The following is an 18656-nucleotide window of genomic DNA, read 5'->3' on the forward strand; positions in this document are numbered from 1 at the left end:
CAGTGTTAAATTAAGCTGGTCTTGCTGAACATGAACAGCAGCCTCCTGAAGCACTGTCTGCTGCAGAAATCAGTGGATGCATACTCTCAGGCTGTTGCTACTGTGCAGTGTCTCTGCGTGTCACTGGTGTTGTGTAGATTTGGGGCAGCCAGAGGAGGGAGCAAGAGAAGGCAGAAAAGGGAAATCCTGAATAACACAGTTCCCAGAACTATGAAGGAGGAATCCATCTCAGGGTAACTCCTGACAGTGAGATTTTGCCAGACCTATGGAACAATTTTGTGCAATAGCTCTACATGTTAGATACTTGAAAACTTGAGGCTCTGTCCTTGGCAATGGCCTGTTGGGAAAGAGCATTTTCTGATCCACTTAGATTTTCCATCTCTCAGGTCTGGGAAGAAAGGGGCCCTATTACTTGAGCTCTGTCTAGTAAGGTATGTTTGGTAGTCACTGAGCTCAGGAATGTGCTGCTTCCAGTGAGAAGCAACATGCTGGACTTGTAGGACAAGCACATGTTGTCTTGGCCCACCCGAGCGCTGTTCTCTTCGCTAAGCTCTGTGTACCACTCTGTGTGGTACTTTGGCCAGTGAGCAGCTACAGCTGCAGAGTTGTGCTTGAAGTGTTTGTGCCTTTTATTCTGGAAGGCTGAAGATCCTGTGATGAACATTTGGGAGAGCTTAGGTAGAGATGTCTGAGTAAAGGCATCTTAGGTAGAGATGCCATTTCTTCCAGGGCCTGCAACATGTTTCATATTGTGTGAGACCAACTAAACCAATGCCCAAGGTCTGAACAGGCTGCAACAGACAGACTTTTTGCTCGTGCAATCACTGTTCTTGACAGAATTTATGCATTAGTAAAAACACTTGGAATCTCTTATTACAACAAGCTTAGGAAACTATCATCCTGTGGAAACTTAGGAAAACTTAGGAAACTTAGGAAACTATCAGTACCTGTGGAGAAGCAGAAACCCTGTGCCTACCTGTTTACCACTGCCAAGAATACACGTGAATTATGTTCTGTAACCAGTACCTCAATATCTCACCTGCAGGCCAGAATATTTTCTGAGTATGTGGTAGTAACATACATGGAGCAGCCTGTCCTTCACTCAGAGGTATCCAGGCTTTTCTTAAGGCTGGATGCTCCAACAGGAACCAATGAATGATGTGTTAAGAGCAGTGGATCTTCATTTTTTCCATCACTACTGCTGGATACAGAGGCCTCTTTGTATGACAACTGCAAGCTCATAGTTGTTCAGTGCCAATGTTGATGACACGTCTTTTTGGAAATGTTGGATCTTGTGCTGTGGAGCTCCTGCTCTCTCCTTGGCTAACTGTAGGTGCCTTTTCCAAGTACTGCTTCCTCAGGCCCTCTTTAATGTGGATAACACAGGAGAATATGGAATCTGTAGCAGCCTATCACCAGGCAGGAAGTATAGGGATATGAGGAAGGCTGGCTGGCAGGAAAGCTGCCTGTGTTGAGGATACCTTCAGGGACATAGTTGCATTACTCCTTGGGAATAGATGCTTTTCTTAGGTCTGTGCCATTAGGCAGCTCTCTGTAGGGATAAGCAGTGTCCAGTGTTGCTTATGTGGGACAGATGTGGAAGTTCCTGGAGACTGTTGGTTTCTGTGTGAGCAGATCTGCAAGTAGCAGCAGCAGGGATCCTGCTGAGCAGCTGAACTGAGCACCAAGTCAGGCAGCAGTGAGCAAAGAAAGGGTATTTTGCAGACTGAGCAGGTGAGTCTGTTGCTCTCTGGGTGGTGTGTGGCATTCTTCTGTGCTAGCAGGCAGAAGCAGTGAAAACCATTAAGCCACTGGGCCTTTACTGGGGTGGTGAGTAGCTTGAATGTAGGTCTTGGATGAGACCAAAGGACTGAGAAGAATGACAGTCCGGGTAACAAGACAAAATCAGGTAGTTTTGAGTGGCATCTTTTTGTACCTACCTGGATTTGTCTCTATAGCTGTATTTACTGAAATATTTTGAGGTTGTTTTGTTAATCTCTGCTAGTAGCTTTCAGAGTGATAATTCTCCTGTCCTCTGTGGTACCTTATTTCATCTAGGTGTTTTCTAGCTTCTGGCTTAAAATGTTCGCTCCTGAATTTAAACGCAAATCATGTTTTCAGCCATTTTTAGAAAAAGGTGCATCTCTGCAGTCAGTAGCTGCATGAACTGATTGGTGCAGTGCCTTTATTGTGCTGGGATTTGTTCCTGTTTTGTTACAAATGGACTGGTCAGGCTCAGCAAATGTTTTGCATAGACAAAGGCTTTTTTGGAACTCCTGATGAGGAGACACTGACATTACCAAATGAAAGAATTCTTGGATAGACATGGGTGCTGTAGGCATTTTCCATGTATATGGCTCCAGCTTTGGGAAAAGATTCTTCAATCATGGACTGTCCTAAAGGACACATCTTCTGGTCTTCAAGCTCATCTCTCTAGGCATCAGAGGCTCTTTCTAGCAGAGCTGTGACCATCACTGAAAATCCCCCAAGTCCTGCCATATCCTTTGCTTGTCTTTTCTAAAGCGTAATTGTCTCTTGAATTTTGTTGTTCCACGTTCTCCTGTGTGTGGGATGCCCAGGAGTGCAGAGTCTCACATGGAACATGCCTAGGGGTTACATCATCATGGATAAGGGCTACTGGATGTTTTTCTAACTCACATGGGAAGCAGCTGGTTGGCCATTTTACCTCCATTACCAGTGGGAACTTGCTGAAGTATTAAGGGAGTTCAGCCTGTGAGTGAATATCTGCCCTCTGAACTTGAGAAAATGCTTCAAGGACTCTGAAACAACTAAGGACCATGACCACTCCTTTAGGATATGACCATCTGGCCCATCCTGCTGGAGTTAGAGCAGTGAGATTTCAAGGTTCACCACTACAATTCCACAGTCCTTCAGTTTGTCCTGCTGTCTTTCTACCCAGCATGAGGCAAATGAACATTGGCATGGAGTGGGCAGGAGAAATACAAGAGATTATTTTAGTAGCCAGGTTTCAGGATAGCCTCAAGCAGAAATGCACAATTTTTTGAGTCGGTGGAACAACATTAACCAAACTTTAGTGGAAGCCGGGCTGTTTCCTGGCCCCTCTTGGCAGAGTAGAATCATCCTGTGTCCCTTTGAGGCCTGTTGCATGGGGTTAGGTCCAGCCCAGAACGAGAGTATGAGTCACGAAGAAGTTGTTGTGTAGCCCTTTCATATGAAGGTTCCATACTTGCCTTCCTCAAGTCCAGTGAGCAGAGAAGTATTTAACACTTGCAGAGAGAAACAGGATAGTTGCTGTTTTGGAGCCAACTTGGGCTTTCTGCAAATGCAGGCAGACATCACTGCATTGGGGTTGCCAGGATTATGAGCATAGACCTTAAAAAAAAATTAAAAATCAATCATTAATAGATGAGTGAAAGCTGAGACTGGAGAACATACTGAGGTCTGTCCACGCTCCCTTCCCCCAGCCATTCCCATGTACCCCCTGCTTTGGGAAACGCTGCTCGAGGGGGAGATACTGAGTTGCCCTTGATCACCTCTAGCAGCAGGTACAATGGCATTGCAGTTTTGGAGGAGGCTGCAGGATTTGTGCTGTGTGCAGCTGGCGACACCCACAGTGGAGGTCTGAGGTCTCAAAGGAGAGAGGTAGGTGAGAGAGACACCCCCTGCCAAGTCCAGCTCTGAGTGTCAGTGCCCTGGTTAAGAGGGAGGACCCATTTTGGCCTGGATGGCAAGAACCAGCCACCCATGGCTGAATTGGTGTCCCTTGTGGAAAGCTGACTGGCTGCCTCCTGATCATGCGGAATTGTTCGCAGCTGGATATGTTGTCCAAGGGGCACGTGCATTTGCCATGAGTAACATCTGATCAGACTGATGTTCTCAGTAGAGTCCCTCCAGTGCCACCTGCCATTCTGGGGCCTGTGACCCATCCCTGAGGGGCAGTGTGTGTATGTTGGAGCTGAAAGAGCCCTTCCCTCTGAAGGGGCCTTAGGTGCAGAAGATCTTTTGAGATGTCTTGTCAGTTTTAAAAATACATTCTCTGATCCCTTTGGCCAAGCTAATAAGCTGTTCCCAACAACAACTGGAGAATTGCTGGGAGTTTTTACTGCCAGTGCTCACAAGGGGTGGGATGAACTGAAGTAAATGGAAGGGGCAGCCAGGAGATTCAGGACATGAGGTGGAGTCACTCCATGTCTCTGTCAGGTCAGCTTCCCCAATATTTTTGCAGGTGGGGAAGGGGGATCCCATGCACACGTGCTTGGTCTCACCTTCCTCATCATCTGCCTCAGAAGAGCTGTCCACAAGCTGAAGGAGAGGATCGCACTGTCGAGGGCAAAAAGGGGTTCACTTACATGAGTATAAACCGAGTGCTTTTCTGTTTCAGGACACACAACAATCTCTACATGCCAGAGATAATGGCTAGGCTGGGGGATACGTTTGCAAAGGCCTTGGACATGCTGGAGGTGGAGAAGAATGCCATTCTAGGTAAGAGGCTTCTCTTCGGGAGGAATGTGTGGACGGATTCTTAGAGGTGTTTGAGTTAGTGGTCCATCCATAGCAGTGGAAATGAAAAGGAGCTGGAGGGGCATTTTTTTCATAGTATTTGTATCTCGGGTGTGATTTGAACCTGCTGAAATTAAGAAGTTAAATAAGTTATTGGTCTCAGACAAATTGATTTCTTCTGCATAAAAACGAAGGATACCCTACCAAACTGCTTATCTCAGTTGGGTAGTGGTCTCTGCAACATAGCATTTCAGGCTGCAGAACCTGGGGGGTGCTGTAATTGTCTGCCTTTGAGCAGAATTAGTACTCAGCAGGAGCCCTGAGTGCTGGTGCAAAGACCTGTCCTGGAGGGCAAGAGCCAAGTTGTGCAGTATGGCCCTGTCATTTGTTTCCAGACAGCATATTAGAAAGAGGCTTTTGGAACCATCCTAAAACAACTTTGAGCTTGTGAACACAGAAGCATTTACAGCCAAGCAGAAGTAAGTGGGTGGCCTTTGTGGATAAAGTGTGGATCATGACTTTGGAAACTGAGGTTTAATTTCGGGTCCTGACCAGATAGTGAAATATTTTGGGGAAGCTGCTTTGTCTTTCTTAGCTCCATTTCATATCTGTAAAATGAGGACATGCTTCCTTTACCTCTTTTCTATGACCTATAAACTCTGTTTGTGAACACCTGCACATAAAGCAACAGGGCCTTGATCTCTGCTCCAAACTTCTTAATGTCATAGTTCAACAGTAGTTTGTGTCCTGACAGAGAATACAAACCTGAAGGGATGAGCTATTAGAGGAGCTGCAGAACTGTCAGCTTTGCTGCTGACTGGGTTCTGATAGCTTGACTAAGTTTTCCTTTGGAGAAATTAGGCAGCTGTAACAACGTCAGTGGAAGCACCTCTGCTCTGGGTACAACCAGCCTGAACTTGTCTGACCTCTGAGGGGAGGTTCTGGCCCGGGGTTGTGGCACCGCTTCCATTTTGGATGCATGTTGTACTTGCCACAATCTTCCTTCGCTGCCATTAAGCTGGCTAGGGACTGCCCAGCATGTCCTGAAGGTGCACTGTGCTCTCATTAATGAAACTGAAGATTATTCTTTCCCACAGGTCTCCCTCAGCCTTTGCTGGAGCTTTATGACTCTCCTGTTTACAAAACAGTCTTAGAAAGGATGCAGGGCTTCTTCTGTACCCTCTACGACAACTGGTAAGACCACCAGCTCTCTCACACACATCCAACACTGCACAGCTGAAGCAGTAGGCTGTTGCTGGGGCCTGACTTCTTTTAGAGTTAGACTTTTGATGCGATTTTGATGCAATTAGGTAGTTGGATTGGAGCACTTACCTAATAGTTTGTCTCTTTAAATTACATGCTGGGATACAGTAGCACTTGAAAGTACCTTGTGGTGCTTCAGTGCTGAATTCATTGTCCCTCTGCAGGTCTCCCAGAAAAAAAGAGATATGGTGCTAAAATTCTCTATAGTATTTGCTTAAGAACAGGGCAACAAGCTGATCTCAAGGTGATAGTACTTGTAGCCTTTGCAGGCCAGAGACATGGTACCTGTTATCTAGCAGACTTGCAACTAACTTGTTTTTTTTTGTTGAAGTTTTCACATCCTGGGAAATGCAGGCCCCTCCATGCAACAGGATTTCTACACCGTTGAGGGTCTCGCCACCCAGCTCCTTAGCTCTGCTTTCAACAACCTCAACAACATTCCTGATTACAGACTTCGTCCCATGCTCCGTATCCTTCCGTCACTGCCTCAGGCCACCTAGGGAGGCTTTGAACACATAAACTGGAAACCTGCATTGTTTTCAGTATAGCTGAGACAAAGAAGGGTGATTGAGGAGGTAAAAAAGCAGGGATATTCCTGGTGTGGATGAGGTGTGAGCCCAGGAGGGCATGAGCAGAAACAGCAGTGCTTGGGGTCAGAAACAGTAAATGCAAAGGATTTATGTGGTTCTGGAGGCATCGTGAGAGGTGGGGAGTGCCTTCTGGGGGCCAAGGAGGCTTGGATAATGAGGAGCTTGGCAGTAAGGTGTGCTTGTGTGGGAAATCATGTGGGTTTCCCAACCCACTTTCCAGGGCTGGACATTCAGTCTCACAGTTAGGAAATGGGTGTTAAGCACCCTCAGATTTCTCAGCTGAACTGTCGGGGGAAGGATCTGAATACCTCATGGTCTTGCGTCTAGAGATGCCACTTGTTAATTGACAGCTGTGAGAAGATGGGCTTTCAGGTGTCTGTTCTTGGCCTCCCAGTGAAATGGGCTCATTTGGGTAGTGTGGCAGTCTTCCCTAGCAGCTGGCCTTATGTGCTGGATCTCTTCCTTAATTGGTCTGTGCAGGTGTGTTTGTGAAGCCCTTGGTACTCTCCTGCCCTTCAGAATACTACGAAACCCTTGTCTGTCCCATGCTGGGACCCCTCTTTACCTATCTGCACATGGTAAGAAAACTCGTTTGATGCCTGTTTCTTGACAGCCCAGATTCCCTGTAAGCAGCTGACAGGAACATGTGAGAATGTCTGTCTCTACAGAGCCAGAAAAGATGAGGGCAGAGCCTCGATGCTTAATGATTTTGATGATGTTTTGGGGTGTATTAAGCTCTGGCTGTTGCACAGCACCCCTTGCTGTGAATTCAAACCCGTGGACATTAGCTCCTCAACCTGCAGCCATGAGAATTTTTGTGGGGTTTTTTTGCCTGTGTCCTCCCATTTTCCTGACAACTCATTCACATTCCTGCAGCCAGCACAGTTGGTAGCAGTTCTTCTGCCATTCAAAATGGGTCTTGGCATGAGAACTGTGTTTAAAGCTCTTGTGCTTTTGTCAGCAGCTATCACTTGTGTCTCCTTGCATTGTGTGCAGCATGGCTCCTTAAGAAGGTATTAAATCTTTCCTTTTGTCTTGAACAGAGGTTATCCCAGAAATGGCAAGTGATCAGTCAGCGAACCATGCTCTGGTAAGCTTCCACCCCTAGGTACAAAGGGGGAAATGGGGAATGAGATGGAGGTTTGGTCTTTTATGTGAGCCTTTGCCCAGGAACAGCCCTGCCAGCAGAGGGCTGGAAAACACTGTGGTGACTCATTCCCTGTGCTTAGGCAGAGGGGATACTTTAAGACATTGACTTCCTTCAAACTAAAATTTTTTCTCCTCAGTGAGGATGATGCTGCAGATGACAACCCCGAGTCTCAGGAGATGCTTGAAGAACAGCTGGTCAGGCTGCTGACCCGAGAAGTCATGGATCTCGTCAGTAAGTGAAATCAAGCTAGATCCCCTGGGATTATTGGGAAGTTTTCCCTGGAGAAGACAACAGGCATTCCCAAACTGCAGTAAAACTTAACTATAATGGTCAGTGGTATTTAACATAGTCTTTAGAAGCCAGGTGTGAGACAGTTAGCCCTGTCAAAATCTTAGCTGAAACCTAATAAGAAATTATTAAAAACCTTCAGAAGAGAGTTTCTTCCTTTTTTTTTTTTTTTTTTGTTAGCTTTTAGGGCTCTGTGGTTTTGGCACTGTCCTTTAGAAGTCCAGTCCTTTGAAATCTGGTTCTCCCTGGAACTCAGTAGGGGACATGGATTTGTGGACAACCCAAGTGTAGAGCAGTTCTGTTTCTGGCAATTGCCATGTCTCTTGTTAAAGACAGAGGGAATAGTCCCTCCCCCAGAGCTGTCTCCCTTCTTTGTGGTCCATTTCTCCAATGTTTTTTTGTCAACATGGCTTTGAGCAGAGAGGCTTGGAAAATTGATTCCACATAGAGATTGTAGATCATCAGTCTTCTATCTTCTTTCTTGATTGGCCTTTTTGCCTTAAAATGGTGTTCTTCTCAGGTTATGGACTTCAAATGGTTTTGCATGTTCCTGGTTCTCAGTAGTCTGAAGCAGCCACTGTGCAGCAGGTTCCACTGGGGAAGATGCTGTGGGTGGGGTGTTACAGCCTTCCAGGGAGTGCAGTATTTGGCTTTTATACTGGGCTTCCCCACTCTTCAGGTTCTGTGTAACAGCTGGGGTAGCTTGAAGCAGCTGTGAGCCCATCAGTCTGTAGGATTATCTCTGCATATTCTGAAGTAGCTTCTTCCCTTTTCCGCTTCTCTGACCTGCAACTGTTTTTGCAGCTGTTTGCTGTGTTTCTAAGAAAAATGTTGAACATAACACTACTGCTGCTGTAGATGGAGATGGTGAGTAAATGCCTACCTTTGCCTTTCCTGCCCTTGGTGTACACAAGCACTTTTCCTGTTTCATGAGGGAGAGGCTTGCCTTTTGCTGGAAGTTCCATGTGAGGGGTATAGGTTTGTAAGAAGTCTTCAACTCTGTCCTGCCCAGTGTGTCTGGGGGCCATAGAAAAACCTAGTCTAGCCTAGGAACAAATGTGCTGTAGGGTTCACAGGTTGCAGCAGCTGATTCTTAAGATGCTGAGGAGAAGAGGGGGATATGCAGTCTTCCCAGGACCTGAAGATAGCTAGTTGGGCTCCCTTCCTGCCCCACCAAGGGTGGGTGCTTTTTGCTTGAAAAGAGATATTCTGGGCAAGCTTTGCCAGCATACTGATTCTGTGTGCTGGCTCCTGGCTCCCATCTTAGTCCTTGCAGGCTCCCTGTTCTCTCCCTCAGTCCTTGGGAGGCCATGTTCACAGTGCTGCCTTTGCTCTGCTCTGCAGATGATGAGGCGATGGCCACGGAGGTGACCCCCCCTGCCAGTGCAGAGCTCACTGAGCTTGGCAAGTGTCTGATGAAGCAAGAGGTAAGAGCCATGGTCTGACTTCTACCATGCTTTCTCTGCACTCTTTGTCACGCTTGTCTATTGTGCAGCCAAGCGTTGCTGCAGAGATCGAGGCTGCTGGAGTGCTCCCCAGTGTGAGAATCATCTCTTAGGAACGTGCACGGCTTTTAAGGGCCTTGCAGAAGCCACAAAGGAAATGAGGACTGGGATCCAGTACAACACACAGCTACAGAGTTTCAGCCCCTCTGGGGAAGACAGCTGTGGGCCTTCAGCCCCCAGGGTGCTCCCTGGCTCTGCCTTCATCCTGGGCTCCAGTCTTCATGAGGAAGAACTTCATCCAGAAGCCTTTTTGTTTCTTTTTTATTTCTATAAAATCTGCCTGAGCTGGTACAGGAGCCACAGTGTTAACACCATCCACTTTACAGAGTACCCTCATCCCAATGCCTCTGTACTCCTCTGCTGTGGATGCCTCAGAAGCTCTTGCAGAAGCTATTGCAGTGACTTAAGAGTAGCAGCTGATGGGAGTCCATGAGTACTCCAGGGCCTTTCCCAGGGAGATGAAGGGAGCAGGTGTGCTTGACAGTGGTCCCTCATGGTTATGATGGTGCACATTGGGTGCCTTTGAGCACCTTCAGGATGCAGGATTCTCAGAAGATAGCCCTTAGGAGCTCTTGCAGGGTATCTGGATTGCTTCTTGGCTCCCTTCAGGTTTGAACACTGGAAGTGGGAAATAGTTCCTCTGACTGGTCCTCTCTGACTCCTTTTCAGGATGTTTGCACTGCAGTGCTGATCACTGCCTACACATCCCTCTCCTGGAAGGACACCTTGTCCTGCCAAAGAACCACAACACAGCTTTGCTGGCCACTACTTAAACAGGTACCTCTGGGAGGAAGAAGGGGTTAGTACTGGCAGGGTTGGGAGACGAAGCTCTGGATGTTGTGAGAAGCATGGCAACTTCACCCCTGGGCACCTTCTCCCTCAGGAAGACCGAGCTGTTGCAGAAATGCAGTCATGTGTCGGTATCTTGCTGCAGTGCTGACAGTGCCTCTTCCCCAGGTGCTTCCAGGAAACCTCCTGCCTGATGCCGTGTCCTGGTTTTTCACAAGCGTGCTGAGGGGCTTACAGGTACACGGGCAGCACGATGGCTGCATGGCAGCTCTTGTCAACCTGGCTTTTCAGATCTACGAGGCCTTGGTGAGAAATCCTGTCCTTCAGCCAAATGTGAGGTTGGCTGGGGGGTGGTGGAAAACTAATCCCGTGCCTGCTTGGGTAGGGGCAGAGGAGCCCTGCAGGGCTGCTTGCCTAGCAGAGCCATGTTAATTGTACTTCTCCCTGCAGCGCCCTCGCTACGCTGAGCTGAAGGCAGTGATGGAGCAGATCCCAGATATCCAGCTGGACTCTTTGGAGCAGTTTGATTCAAAGCTTCTCAACCCAACACTGCAGAAGGTGGCAGACAAGCGCCGGAAGGATCACTTCAAGCGCCTCATCACAGGTTGCATTGGGGTAGGTGATGTCCTAGAGGAAAATTAACCTGGTCTGTTTCACACCTATATGCTGCAGAAGTGATGGGCTGTCCTGCCTCTCGCCAGCCACCCTGCTTCCCAGGAAGGAGGCTGTTGCAGCATGTTCTTAGTGTTTGTTCTGTCTCTCTTCACCCTGGAGGTACAGCAGGGATGGCAGCACAGACTGAGCAGCCCCTCTATCAATGGCCCTTCACTTGAGAGGTAGTGGGTACCCTGCACAAGGGTGCCCAAAGGAACAGGGTGATAAAACGTTTGAATGAGGCTGTTGGGTCATCTCTAGGCTTTTGTGAGGATGGTGGTGTTGGAACCTTTGGCCTTGGATTAGAAGCTGGGGAGCTGGTATGCTGGTGGTTGCCTCAGTGCCCTGGCACTTGTGAAAGGCCAGGTCTGAGACTCCTCAAAATGCAATCACAGGGTCCAGGCCTAGGAGTTGCTCAGAACCTGGGGTCTGCTCTGATCTGCAAGCAGGCTGTCCCTGAGTGGGGGTCTGAAGACAGTAATGACTGATGCCTGCCTGTCTGTCCTCTGCAGAAGCCCATTGGGGAGCAGTTCCGCAAGGAGGTTCATATCCGGAACCTTCCATCTCTCTTCAAAAAGGCGAAGCCATCATTGGAGACAGATGTGCTAGAAAACGAGGATGGAGAGGGCTTCAACGTACTCTTTGAACCCTGAGCCTGGGATGCTGCAACCATCTCCTCCCCTACCTTATATTTTGTCTCCTCCTAGTAAGCACATTAGATTCTCCTTGTCACGCCTCCACAAGCATTCGTCTGAATAAAGCCCTTTACGGGTCCTGTCCCATTCTCCTCCCTACACTGGGATGGGACCTGCAGTGGCATTTGAAGCAGTCTGTTAAACTTTTCCCCTGATTTTTTATCCTCCGTTGGATGAGCATTTTTAGACCTCTGCTTCTCTGCAAGGTGGGAGCTGAGCCTATAGACTCCTTTAGGTAAAGCCTGGTCATCTTGTAGCCTTGGGTCACTCTTGCTCCACCTCTTCATCCCTTGGGGTTTAGGATTAATGCAAAAGGCAGAGTAGTGTGCCATGTGAAAAGGGGCTACCCTAATCTTCCTCTGGGTGCTAGTAGCCAGGCTTTGTAGGGAACACATCGGACACTCCTGTCACGTTTATCAGCACTCGTCCCTAGCGGACTGGTATTCTGATGAATCCGTTTCCCTCCAGGATGCTGAGCCTTGGGCTGAGGGCTGTGTGCCAGGAAGCCTAGCAGTGCTCTAGGATCTCCCACGAGATCAGCCTTTCTAAGGTGCAACTGCTCTCTAGAAAGAGGCAGACACTGTCATACACATATATATATATATATACATATATATGTATAGATATGATCGTACAGTTTGTTCTACCCAGAGCCAAAGGGAAGGCTTTTACTTTGTGCCAGCCTTTCTTGGACATCTCTCAGGGGGAGCAGGGCAGATTATTTTTTTTAATTATTTTTTTTCATTTTACCACACCCTGTAGACTAGAACTTGGCCAGTGCAGGGTACACAAAATTTGGACCAATATCTGAAGCACCTGCAATCCAAAAGGGATCTCCTCACCCTGTTGCAGTGGAGATGACTAGCCCCTGGTTTTACCCACTCTGGTACTTCTCACAGAATTGCATGGTGGGGCAGGAGGAGTGGGCTTTACACTGCAGTTCACAGGGCGGAGCCAGGTCAGAAACTGGGTTCTAGCTGAGGTGGGACTCTATGAAGCCACTCCAGTCTGCAAAGCTGGTTCACACAATCTATCCTAGTGTTAGCACAGGAGCTGGGAGGGTCAGTCCAGAGGTAGCAGGCAGTTTTGCCATCCAGGAGGCAGAACAAGTAATAAGTAGTGGTAGGCAGAGAAGTGGTGTCTCAACATGGACAGACTGGACAAAAAAGCTGGAGTTCGGAGGTGTAGGAGTGCAGATAGGAAGAGCAGGCCTTGGGAATCCACTCACCCTCCTGCCCCTGCTGTTCCACCAGCACACCCTCCACTTTCCTCCTGGCCTCAGACTTTAACCTCGGAGCTAACATGGCTCCTGGCTCTAGCAAAGACTGGGTGTATTTATTGTGTTGTGATATTTTTAACATTCTGTGACTTCATGCTAGACACAAGGGAGTTTTTTAAAATGGATTTTAAACCTTTTTTGTAGGAACGTTTAAATCCGAAGCTGTCTCTGAACTGGTTGTGTTACACCTCTGAATGTCAATAAAGCTATTCCAGTTTCATACACACAGTGTCATGTTTCATTTTTATTCTTTTGTCTGTTTCAGTAAGATCTGAGGCCCGTGGTCTGCCCACGCTGCCTGCCTAAGGATTGCTCAGCACTCCTTATTCCACCTACCAAAAAGGGGGCACCTTTGCTGGTAGTCAACATTCATTATCAAGGAGGGGATGAACCATTGCAGACTACGTAGTTAAATTAGGTGAGGGGTAAATTGCATTTTAAAGTACTTACATGTCACTCACAGCTAGTTTATATTAATTCTGGGTCCCAGTTTGTAGCTTGAGGTGAATGTGTTGCCAAAGCAAAACCCTTGGGCTATTTCAGGGTATGTTCCATAGGCAGCATGGGAAATATGTGAAACAGCAGCTCAGAGAGGTGTATATGCTACTGAAGTAGCCTGCAAGCCCAACCCTAGCTATTGCTGGGAAGAGCAGTATCTTGTGAGATAGATATATATGTTTGTGTACGTGTGTATATATCACATGTATCTATGTGTATATATACATATCTATACATACACACACATGGACAGACCCAGCACATGCATGGGTCTGAAACAAAACAGTGACATGGGACAGGTTGGAATTGGAGCCAAGATGCCAACTGTACCTCTCCCCTACAGCATATTCACCCTGCCACCTGTAACGTTAACAGTGGAAGTAATTATATCCCAGTGAAATAATCATTTGCTACACTGAATTCTAGCATTATAGTGTGAATTGACTTAAGCAACTGGGGCACACCAGTAACTCCCAGACATTTCTGAAATTCCAGTCCCTTCATCAGCTTGTCAAGAGACTTTCACAAGCCAAGATCTATCCTGTGCTGAGTAACAACAGTGCTCACCACTTAGACTACCTTGCCAGTCCTCCCAGGGTGGAGAGGCCTTTGTCACTTGCCCTCTACCATTCAGTTCTGCTTCAAGGTCAGCCCAGTCACTGAATGGGTGAACAGTGGACAAATAAATTTAACACCTGTGATGAAATGCCTTTTCCTGAGATATCTGAGAAGGGACAGCCTTACAAGCATGTTTTTAAATTTCACCTTTGCACAGAGAAACCCAGTGCTGTATCACAGAATCACAGACTCTTTTGGCTGGAAAGGACTGTAAAAGATCATTTAGTCCAACGCCCCTCCCCTGGACAGGGACACCTTCCACTAGACCAGGCTGCCTCATCCAACCTGTTCTTGGAACACTTCCAGGGATGGGGTATCCACAACTTCTCTGGGCAACCTATTTGACAACTTGCCTCCACCCTCATTGTAAAAAATGTCGTATGTCCAATCTAAATCTGTCCTCTTCCAGTTCAAACCCATTGTCTTTTAGACTGTCACTACAGGCCCTGGAAAAAAGTCTTTCTCCACAACCCCTTTGTATGTTGAAAGGCCACAATAAAGTCTCCCTTAAACTTTCTGTTCTCGGCTGAACAATCCCAGCCCTCTCAGTTTCTTCATAAGGGAGGTTCTCCAGCCCTCTGACAGCACAGCCTTTTCTCTAACATCTTACCTATGCCAGAGCTGGTCTGAGACACCCACAAACAGCCCTGCACTGATACCAACTCATTAAATCTCACTGACCTGCTCTGAAGTGCTTCACCCTACTGCCATATCAGGCCTCTTTACATACTGCATACAATCTAAAATAAATGCTATTATTCATCTTTAGACCTGCTGTCACTTTGTTCTCCATGTATTACAGTTTCACAATTGCAAATGGCACAGAAGGAGACAGCTTTAAAGAAAAGCCTTTATTTTAACATATCTCCTCACTGAGGCTAATTACCAACAGAAAACAAATCCAAAGAGATGGTCCAAGGACTCTTGGCAAGCCTGCATCAAGCCTCTTGCCTATGGAAGAGGAATCACCCCTACGGGCAGGTGCAGGAAGCCCGGAAGAGCAGTGCAGGGATATGCTTCCCATCTACAGCCTGGTCACTCCATAGGCACAGAGTCCAGCTCATTCAGGAAACGCTGACACTTTCCCATCAGGATCTTGATGGCTTCACTCACCAGCACATCTGGAGGCAAGATACCCGTCGACTCCACTGAAACTGCACAGAGACACAGGTCAACACAGCCACAAGGCAGCTTCAGCCTGCAGCTGGCTCCATGTTTCTGTCCCTCACCTTCCCTTACACCACACTTGTAACAAGCCAGATCTTCACAGCCAAACAGCTTACATTTGCCAGCAGGAAGCACAAAGAGATTCAATCCCAAAGCAACACCAAACCACAACCTCAGTAGTTACCCACTGGAATATGAATGTATGAATGCTGATGAGGGGGTGGGAGGAGGCAGAAACCCAGCCATACATGCTGGCCATTCTCTTCTTGTTTATACAAACCAGGCAGGGCTCTGTGGGGAACAGGACACTTACAGATGTAATGGTTTCGTACTCTTGCCAGGCGCACAAGGTTTTTCAGACCCTCATGACGGAAAACTTCTCTGCTGAATGTGTCCAGCCGTGCATTGGCGACTCTTGCCACCTTTTTCCCTAAAGGGAAAAAGATGAAATGAGGCGGGCAAATTGCAGCAGATGGGTGCCTTGTGGTCACACAGGTGCTTACCCCTCAAACAGGTACTCACTCCCCCATCAGCAAAGGCAGGGATGCCACCACCTGAAAGAACTGGCATATACCCAAAATGAAACTCAAGCCAGGCAGAACTAACTGTAGTGGACTGATTACAAGATGGAGTCTGCTTCACCACTGTCTTGAGCATGGAGTTAAAAAGCCTTGATGCCACAGCTAGGCTGCTGCAGGAGCCAAGCTACTTGAAAAAGCTCCAGGAGGCACCTAGCAAGGTAGCAGAGGCGGGCAGATGAGCAAAAAAGACAGAAAGTCGTTACAGTCAAAAAACATGGGAAGGACTCTCCCAAATAAGGTATGCCAGGTGCATCTTCCTTGGAGATAGGGAACCAGCCAATGGACTCTCAGGGTCCATCTTGCTACCAGGCGACCTTTGCTGGGATACCAGTGAAGTGGCCAATGGATATCCAGGGGCTACCACTGCGAGGGTATTTAAGGCCGTGCCTGGGGACTGCTGGGGGGCTGTTTGAGGAGTGCTGCGGGAGCTGCTGCCACTCCGTTACCCTGTCGGTTCAGCTAATTCCTCGGAGGATACAAGGCGACCAGGGAAGAAGCCCAGCACAGATCTACCAGCTTGCAAGCCAGCAGAACTTCATGGTGGTGGTAACTCCTGTCCTGTGCTTTTAACAGTTACCCTCAGCTTTTCCCACTTTTTTATCTTCCTTCTTTCTCTCTGCTCTTTTGTGTTACAAAATAAAGTCGAATTATCATTTTGAGACCCAGCATCTGGCTTGGTTTGTGCCTTAATCCCGTTTATGGGAATGTTTTAGAACCTGGTTCCCCTCTGCATCTAAGTGGATTGGAATACTAACCCAAACGCAAAGCCTGCATGTACCCCTAGGCAGGACACAGGAAGCCTTCTCCACACTCAGCTGCTTGGAAGGAGCAAGCTCACTTCTCAGTCTGACACATATCCAATGCCTTAGCATTTCAGGGAGATCCCAGTTCAGCACCCCACACATCTGCATGTGGCAGTCACTCATCCATAAAACCAGGCTCAGAAGAGTATGAGCTGTTGCTGACCGGCAAGGCAACACCACAACATGCTTTTGTCACTACAAAGTTTATCTCTAATCTTGAATCGGTCTCAACCAAAGCTTGTAAGGATCAAAGCACTTAGAGCAAAAAAGAAGTACCCTTGATATTCTGGATCTCAATGACTCCAGGGGAAAAGCACTTCTGCAATGTCTCAGCTGCCTCATCCTCAATAGGCTTCAGGAGAGTAATGTCAGGAAGCAGTCGATAACTGGCCGTTGCCACAGGAGAAAACTTGGCATGATCTTTACCTGCAAGAAGAGTTAAGAGTTGAGGATGAGAACAGGCCTCAGGGAACAAGAGTGCAAGGATGCCAGGGCCTAAAATTCCAGGGGGAAAGCCAGTTCTCCACCCTTCCCCTTCACACAGCAGTGCCCTAGTCCAAGCACTTACATTCCTGCTCCTTCTGCCCCAGGACTCACCTATACCCTTGACACAGTGCATAAGCACATCTATTTCCTGTCCAGGTCGCAACAATGCAATGAGGATATCATCATGAACAGGTCGGAAGTCAGCATCCGGAAAAAGGTCTGTCTGATTCCCCAAGGGCACCCATGTCATATGTTTACTGTACACTGCAAAGAGAAGCCACAAGCATCAGCCAGCTGCTGTCTCAAAGCAGGTCACTGATCTGTACAGGACTGGAGATGGCAAAAAGTTGAGCAGAATGGTATCAGCTCTCTCCCTGTGCACACACAGGGCGCACAGGAGAACAGCCCAAATCCTGTCTTTCAAGACCAAAAAAACAAAGAAAACAGCACCTATTTTTAAGAAAGATCTCACCTTTGTGATTGCAATATAGTTCATCAGGATCAGATGATTCCTTAGCTGCCTGAGGGTTTCGGCTGCATTTTATTTTCAGCTGAAACTGCAGAGTATCAATTTCTGTGCCTTCTTGATCTCCTGGGAAGGGAAGAACCCCATGAGCCTCTATGAAATCACACTTCTGCTCAGTTCACATGACCTGATTTCCTACTTTGAGGGAAACTTTCAAAATTTCTATTTAATCCAAGACTCTCACCTTGGTTTCTATACTCAAAGAGCCGAGGGTCAGCTCGGATTGGGATGAGGCCCAACCGATGAGCCAGAATTTCATCCTGCACAATGGATGTGTTGTTGTACACAAAGACTTTCTCTACAGCCATCGTTGGCACCTCAGGGAGACAAGAGATCAAGTCAGTACAAGACCACAGTTGAACTACATGACAACAGATTAGCCAGCTAGAGCGTCCCTCCTCTCCCACAAATAACTGCCATGCAGGCTATTTTCAGAGGTATTTCTGCCAAGCCAGAGGACCCAATATACCCTTACATCCCATATACCCCTTCCCTATTTTTTTTAAACAATCAATGACAAGAGGTGAAGGGCAGGAGAAAGGGCTTTGAGGCATCATCAACCATTTAGTATTTGGTAGCATTATGTGGCTTCTGTTTGGTTTGCAACACAGCTGTGTCCAAAAGGCTGACCCATAGACACCACCAGCAGCACCCTTAAGTGCAACAGGCGGCATTGCCCATGCTGCTAAGCCCTCTCTTCTGGGTTCCTGGCACACATGCGGAATGAACGTGTCCTTCTCTTCCAAACCCTGCAGCTATCCACAAAGGCTGGATCTTCCCCGCTCCCCATCACGCAAGTCGTAAGCTGGCACTCCCAGGCGAGCACCCCCGCAAGCAGCGGTACCTCGGCGAGCAGGATGCGGCGGAAGGCGTTGGCGATGGCGGCGTCGATGCCCACCATGTCGAACTCCAGCGAGTCCCCCTCCTCACGGATCACGTCCACGCGGAACGCCTGCAGGAGCCGCGCACCGCGGGTCACGCCGGCCGCGGGGCCCGCATCACCCGGCATATCCACCTACAGCTCCCGGCAAACCGCCATCTTCGCCCGCACATCACGCACAGCCCTGCCAGAACCCGCATCCCAAACAGCAACTCCACCTACAGCCCGCCAGAACCCGCATCTCCCCGCACACCCACCGCGGCCGCCGGCGCAGCTCACCCACCTCCTCGAAGCGCTGCTGGTCCCAGGCGTCGTCGTAGCCGGGGTAGTTTCCGGGGAAGTCGGTGGTGTGGACCTGCGAGGAGAGGGCACAGGCGGGGCCGTGAGAGAGTGCGGGCTCCG

At 48.2% G+C, this 18656-nt stretch overlaps 2 protein-coding genes across 4 annotated transcripts in view; one reads left to right on the forward strand and one right to left on the reverse strand.

The window, feature by feature from the left end:
* Positions 1 to 12917, forward strand: part of XPO5 (exportin 5) — a 29717-nt gene extending 16800 nt beyond the window's left edge. For all 3 annotated transcript variants that reach the window (XM_018085200.2, XM_018085201.2, XM_018085202.2), the window contains 12 exons: positions 4364 to 4464; positions 5580 to 5676; positions 6077 to 6213; positions 6816 to 6913; positions 7379 to 7425; positions 7622 to 7716; positions 8578 to 8640; positions 9118 to 9200; positions 9948 to 10055; positions 10236 to 10373; positions 10518 to 10682; positions 11234 to 12917. In XM_018085200.2, the coding sequence (XP_017940689.1) occupies positions 4364 to 4464; positions 5580 to 5676; positions 6077 to 6213; positions 6816 to 6913; positions 7379 to 7425; positions 7622 to 7716; positions 8578 to 8640; positions 9118 to 9200; positions 9948 to 10055; positions 10236 to 10373; positions 10518 to 10682; positions 11234 to 11374 (1273 nt within the window). In that variant the 3' untranslated portion in view covers positions 11375 to 12917. The remainder of the gene's footprint in view (positions 1 to 4363; positions 4465 to 5579; positions 5677 to 6076; positions 6214 to 6815; positions 6914 to 7378; positions 7426 to 7621; positions 7717 to 8577; positions 8641 to 9117; positions 9201 to 9947; positions 10056 to 10235; positions 10374 to 10517; positions 10683 to 11233) is intronic.
* A 1726-nt stretch (positions 12918 to 14643) lies between these two features.
* Positions 14644 to 18656, reverse strand: part of POLR1C (RNA polymerase I and III subunit C) — a 12554-nt gene continuing 8541 nt past the window's right edge. Inside the window, exons 2-9 of the mRNA XM_029965041.1 lie at positions 18538 to 18609; positions 18219 to 18326; positions 17559 to 17691; positions 17321 to 17440; positions 16960 to 17112; positions 16639 to 16788; positions 15292 to 15408; positions 14644 to 14965 (exon numbers count right to left, since the gene is read on the reverse strand). Coding sequence (XP_029820901.1) covers positions 14847 to 14965; positions 15292 to 15408; positions 16639 to 16788; positions 16960 to 17112; positions 17321 to 17440; positions 17559 to 17691; positions 18219 to 18326; positions 18538 to 18609 — 972 coding nt within the window. The 3' untranslated portion in view covers positions 14644 to 14846. The remainder of the gene's footprint in view (positions 14966 to 15291; positions 15409 to 16638; positions 16789 to 16959; positions 17113 to 17320; positions 17441 to 17558; positions 17692 to 18218; positions 18327 to 18537; positions 18610 to 18656) is intronic.

Source organism: Manacus vitellinus, unplaced genomic scaffold (assembly GCF_001715985.3).
Source record: "Manacus vitellinus isolate BGI_N305 unplaced genomic scaffold, ASM171598v3 scaffold_8_pilon, whole genome shotgun sequence".
NCBI lineage: Eukaryota > Metazoa > Chordata > Aves > Passeriformes > Pipridae > Manacus > Manacus vitellinus.